The 4,119-nt window shown below is 34.3% G+C and overlaps 1 protein-coding gene across 1 annotated transcript; it reads left to right on the top strand.

Moving 5' to 3' along the window:
- The first annotated feature begins 2,771 nt into the window (after nt 1-2,771).
- Nucleotides 2,772-3,955, top strand: LOC123309970. The gene is made up of 2 exons (XM_044893289.1): nt 2,772-3,172; nt 3,282-3,955. The coding sequence occupies exons 1-2, from the start codon at nt 3,161-3,163 to the stop codon at nt 3,804-3,806; spliced, it is 537 nt and encodes a 178-aa protein (XP_044749224.1). The 5' UTR covers nt 2,772-3,160; the 3' UTR covers nt 3,807-3,955.
- Nucleotides 3,956-4,119: the final 164 nt, after the last annotated feature.

The raw sequence follows: 4,119 nt of genomic DNA, 5'->3' as shown, positions 1-4,119 counted from the left end.
AGGTGGTAAAATAAAATAGATTATTTCTTGTTCTATACTTGTTTTACTTATTTGTCATCCCTTCATCGAAGAATTTACTAATAAAACATTCCTATTCCTAATTTAACTGAACCAACTGAAGTCAATAACACATTCTGAAGATATTAAGTGTTGTATCTGAATAAAGTCGATGTTATTGAGTTACTATTTCCTGATCGTTGAAAAAATGCCTTGAGCCAATAATCGATCTTCCTCAAAATTTGTTCAGATTTCATCAGCTGAAACGGGTAGCGTTGGATGGTAGGTACTTGAACGAAAACAACAAGAACTTTCGCAAGGATTCCAAAAGTGTCGTAATTTTCACTTTTTCGACTAGTTTTGGACTAGTTTTCATTGAATGAATGAGCGAAAAAACTGAGAAATCAATATAAATAGGGCATCTGAAATGTTTGAATCAGTATCGAACCGTTCGTCAATCGATAAACCAAAATGAAATACTTTGTAAGTATCAACAATCTTATAAATGTACCTTCACCTAATAAGAAGAAACATATATGTGAGTAATAACTTAATTTTTTCAGATTGCTCTTGTTGCTCTTTCCATGGCATCCCTTGCCAATGCTGGCGCCATATTGGGTGGTACACGTATCGCAACAGGTCCACTTCTGGAAACAAGGATTTCATCTTCACCTTCACTGCTCTCCACAAGGCTGGTTTCCACCAATCCTGGATTGATATCTTCACCCCTTAGCACTACCATCATTGGCTCTCCAGCTATTTCTTCAGGTTTGATCCAAGACTCCGTTTTATCCAGATCCATTGTTGGACCACAGCTCATCAGCTCACCATTGTTGACTTCTTCTCCACTATTGTCCAGAAGCATCCACTCTTCCAATATCATCGGTTCTCCATTGGTAGGATCAACCCTCATTGGAGGTCCAGTTTTGTCTAGAAACATTGTGGCACATGGATTGATTGGAGAACCCCTGATTCGTTCTTCTGGAATCATTGGACAACCTATCCTTCGTTCTTCAGGACTCATTGGAGCTCCAGGTGTTATTCAGGGTCATGGTCTTCTTGGAAACCCAGTTATAACCAACTGGTAAAATGGACTGATGTTATCATTCCATGATCGTTATATTTCAACAATGAAATATTTTAACTTATTTATATTTGCTTTTCATATTATTGCAATTGTGAAGAGTGAAATTGTATTCTGTTTTTGAAAACAATGTTAATGAATAAATATTGATTGAAAATCAATGTTTCGTTTGAATTGCTTGAACGTTCTGACTAATACTGAAAAAGAAGAGTTCTTCACCTCATAATATCCATAAATTTTCGATGTTCTCCTCTTGATAAATACAAATGGGTACATGGTATTCAAGAAAATATTCTGAGATGGATATTTGGAACACTTTTGTAAGTGGCGAATGAGATCAAACAGGATAACAGTTCTGGGCTATTTTCACGGGAAGGATAGAAATTTTCGTTAGTCAGCTGAAATAACTTCGAACATTTCCACAGAATTTGAAAAACCATTTGTATTTGTAATAAAAATGACTTCTGTTCGGATATGCTTCGTCAAATACTTTCATAGGCCATAATACTCTAATGATTTCACATTAGTTGAAACCTGAGATGAAATTCAGATGTTTCTGGCATCTTTTTGGGATCATGCACCAACAAAATTTTGATATACTCGGCCAAAGAAGATCATGATCATTGATCAAGCTCCATCAGATATATTGATTATCTGTCATCATGTAATTATCAAACTTTGGAAAATATACCTACACAATATAGAAGAGTTTTAATGTCTGAGAATAAATTTTGGAAAAAGTTCTCCATAGGTTCGAGTCCTGCATAAGGTGGAACTGTTTCCAGAATTCAATAATTGTCTGAATGCCGATAAAAACATTTTCAAAAAGTATAATTCAGGTACTTCAGCGAAGCGGACAAACGTATTGGATTTGAATCTACTAGCGTAGGTTATATCTACCTTTTTTAGAGCCATATATATCTGATAGAATCTATGAAACTCCAGTTAAAAACTTTGATGATTCGAGAAATAGCAAAGGCAACCAACTAACGACAATTGTACCTGTGCTATGGTTTTTTAGTTTCAAATTCGAAATGAGCATCACTTATTAATTTCGTAAACGAAGATGCAAAATTAAACTTCTGCAATGTAAACCATACATAGAACTCTTGATTGTCACGGTTCACTAAATATTGCGTTAAAATTAACTCTATGGAACTGTGGAGAAATTCATATTGTCGTATTTGAGAAAAGAAGTTGGTTGTATGGTTATTGTTTTCTGAAGATCATAAGCTTTGATTATTCTATGACCCACATTAGGTTGAAATAAATAAATCATTCAGTTATATTTATTCAAAAAGCTTCAAAGACAGCGAATTTTTTCCAGCTTTCTCTTGAATGAGATCATAAACTGTTTGAAATGTTGAGATGAATAAATCTAATAGATTGTCCCCAGAGTTTCTCTTCAAAATAAAGTAATACCTATATATATTTTTTATCATATATTTTTCAATTAATCTGCAGGAAATTTGACTACAACACTTCGAATCTTTTGAATCGAAGCTTTCTTTATGTATATTGTATAACGAGATAAAAGCGAGTAGTACGGTTAAATGAAAAATTAATTCTTAAATTTATTGTTGCTTCCATGCTTTTGGATTGATATGAAAGATCTACTTCAAAAAGATATGTCTATCACGTTGGTTCAAAGATAAACAGAGCAATCAACCCTCTCTTAGATGCCTCAATGTTCTCAAAGTTTATGCTCATTTGAATTTTCTAAATGATGAGATGAATCTTTGTTCTGCTGATATTATTCATTTGTATATGTTGGAATATTGTCGGCCTTGAATTTGTTACATTTCTTCATTGGTTATGAACCCGAATATTTGTCTATACTAAATTTCCACTTCATTTCATCAGCCATTAGGTACCAATAATACCATCCATCTCTTCATAATATCGGAAGAAAAAATTCGCAACACTCTGAAGAATTTCATAATACTCTCATTAATTTCGGGAAATGGACCAGTTTTCATTGACATATTTCGATAAAAAATTCTGGTGTTTGATATAAATACGGAACCTATTTCCAAACAATCAATATTCTTCTATTCGTGAAAGAGTAACAACACCAAAATGCAATACCTCGTGAGTATATCACAAATTTTATTGAGTTGCGAATGAAATAAGAAGTTCTGTCAACATCATGAAATGTTTTATTGTGTTAACTATCATTAATCTCAGAACTTTGTTTCAGGCTGTTTTTGTTGCCATTTCTATGGCTTCCCTTGCCAATGCTGGCGCTATATTGGGTGGCACACGTATCGCTACAGGTCCACTTCTAGAAACAAGGATTTCATCTTCACCTTCACTGCTCTCCACAAGGCTGGTTTCCACCAATCCTGGATTGATATCTTCACCCCTTAGCACTACCATCATTGGCTCTCCAGCTATTTCTTCAGGTTTGATCCAAGATTCAGTTTTATCCAGATCCATTGTTGGACCACAGCTCATCAGCTCACCATTGTTGACTTCTTCTCCACTTTTGCCCAGAACCATCCACTCTTCCAATATCATCGGTTCTCCATTGGTAGGTTCAACCCTCATTGGAGGTCCAGTTTTGTCTAGAAACATTGTGGCACATGGATTGATTGGAGAACCCCTGATTCGTTCTTCTGGAATCATTGGACAACCTATCCTTCGTTCTTCAGGACTCATTGGAGCTCCAGGTGTTATTCAGGGTCGTGGTCTACTTGGAAACCCAGTTATAACCAACTGGTGAAATTGACTGATTTTGTTTTATTTTGTTATATTTTTGCATTGAAATAATTTAACTTATGGATTTTCGTTTTTTGACTTATTGTATTGATGAAAAACGAACTCACATTGTTTCTTGAAACGATGCTTTTGAATAAATATTGAAAAACGTTATTAATTTGTTTCAATGGTGATGTGAAAACCTTCATAATATGATCTAGTTTCGAGAATTCTGAATACAAGTTGTTTAATCTTCATAAAATATCAAGGAATGAGTTATCCAAAAATTATTGAGGATGGATGAGATATGGACATTCTTGAAAGTTGTCAGTTTTATG

Source organism: Coccinella septempunctata, chromosome 3, assembly GCF_907165205.1.
Source record: "Coccinella septempunctata chromosome 3, icCocSept1.1, whole genome shotgun sequence".
NCBI classification, from domain to species: domain Eukaryota; kingdom Metazoa; phylum Arthropoda; class Insecta; order Coleoptera; family Coccinellidae; genus Coccinella; species Coccinella septempunctata.
The sequence above is the reverse complement of the archived record's forward strand: the minus strand, read 5'-3'. Positions and strand labels throughout refer to the sequence as shown.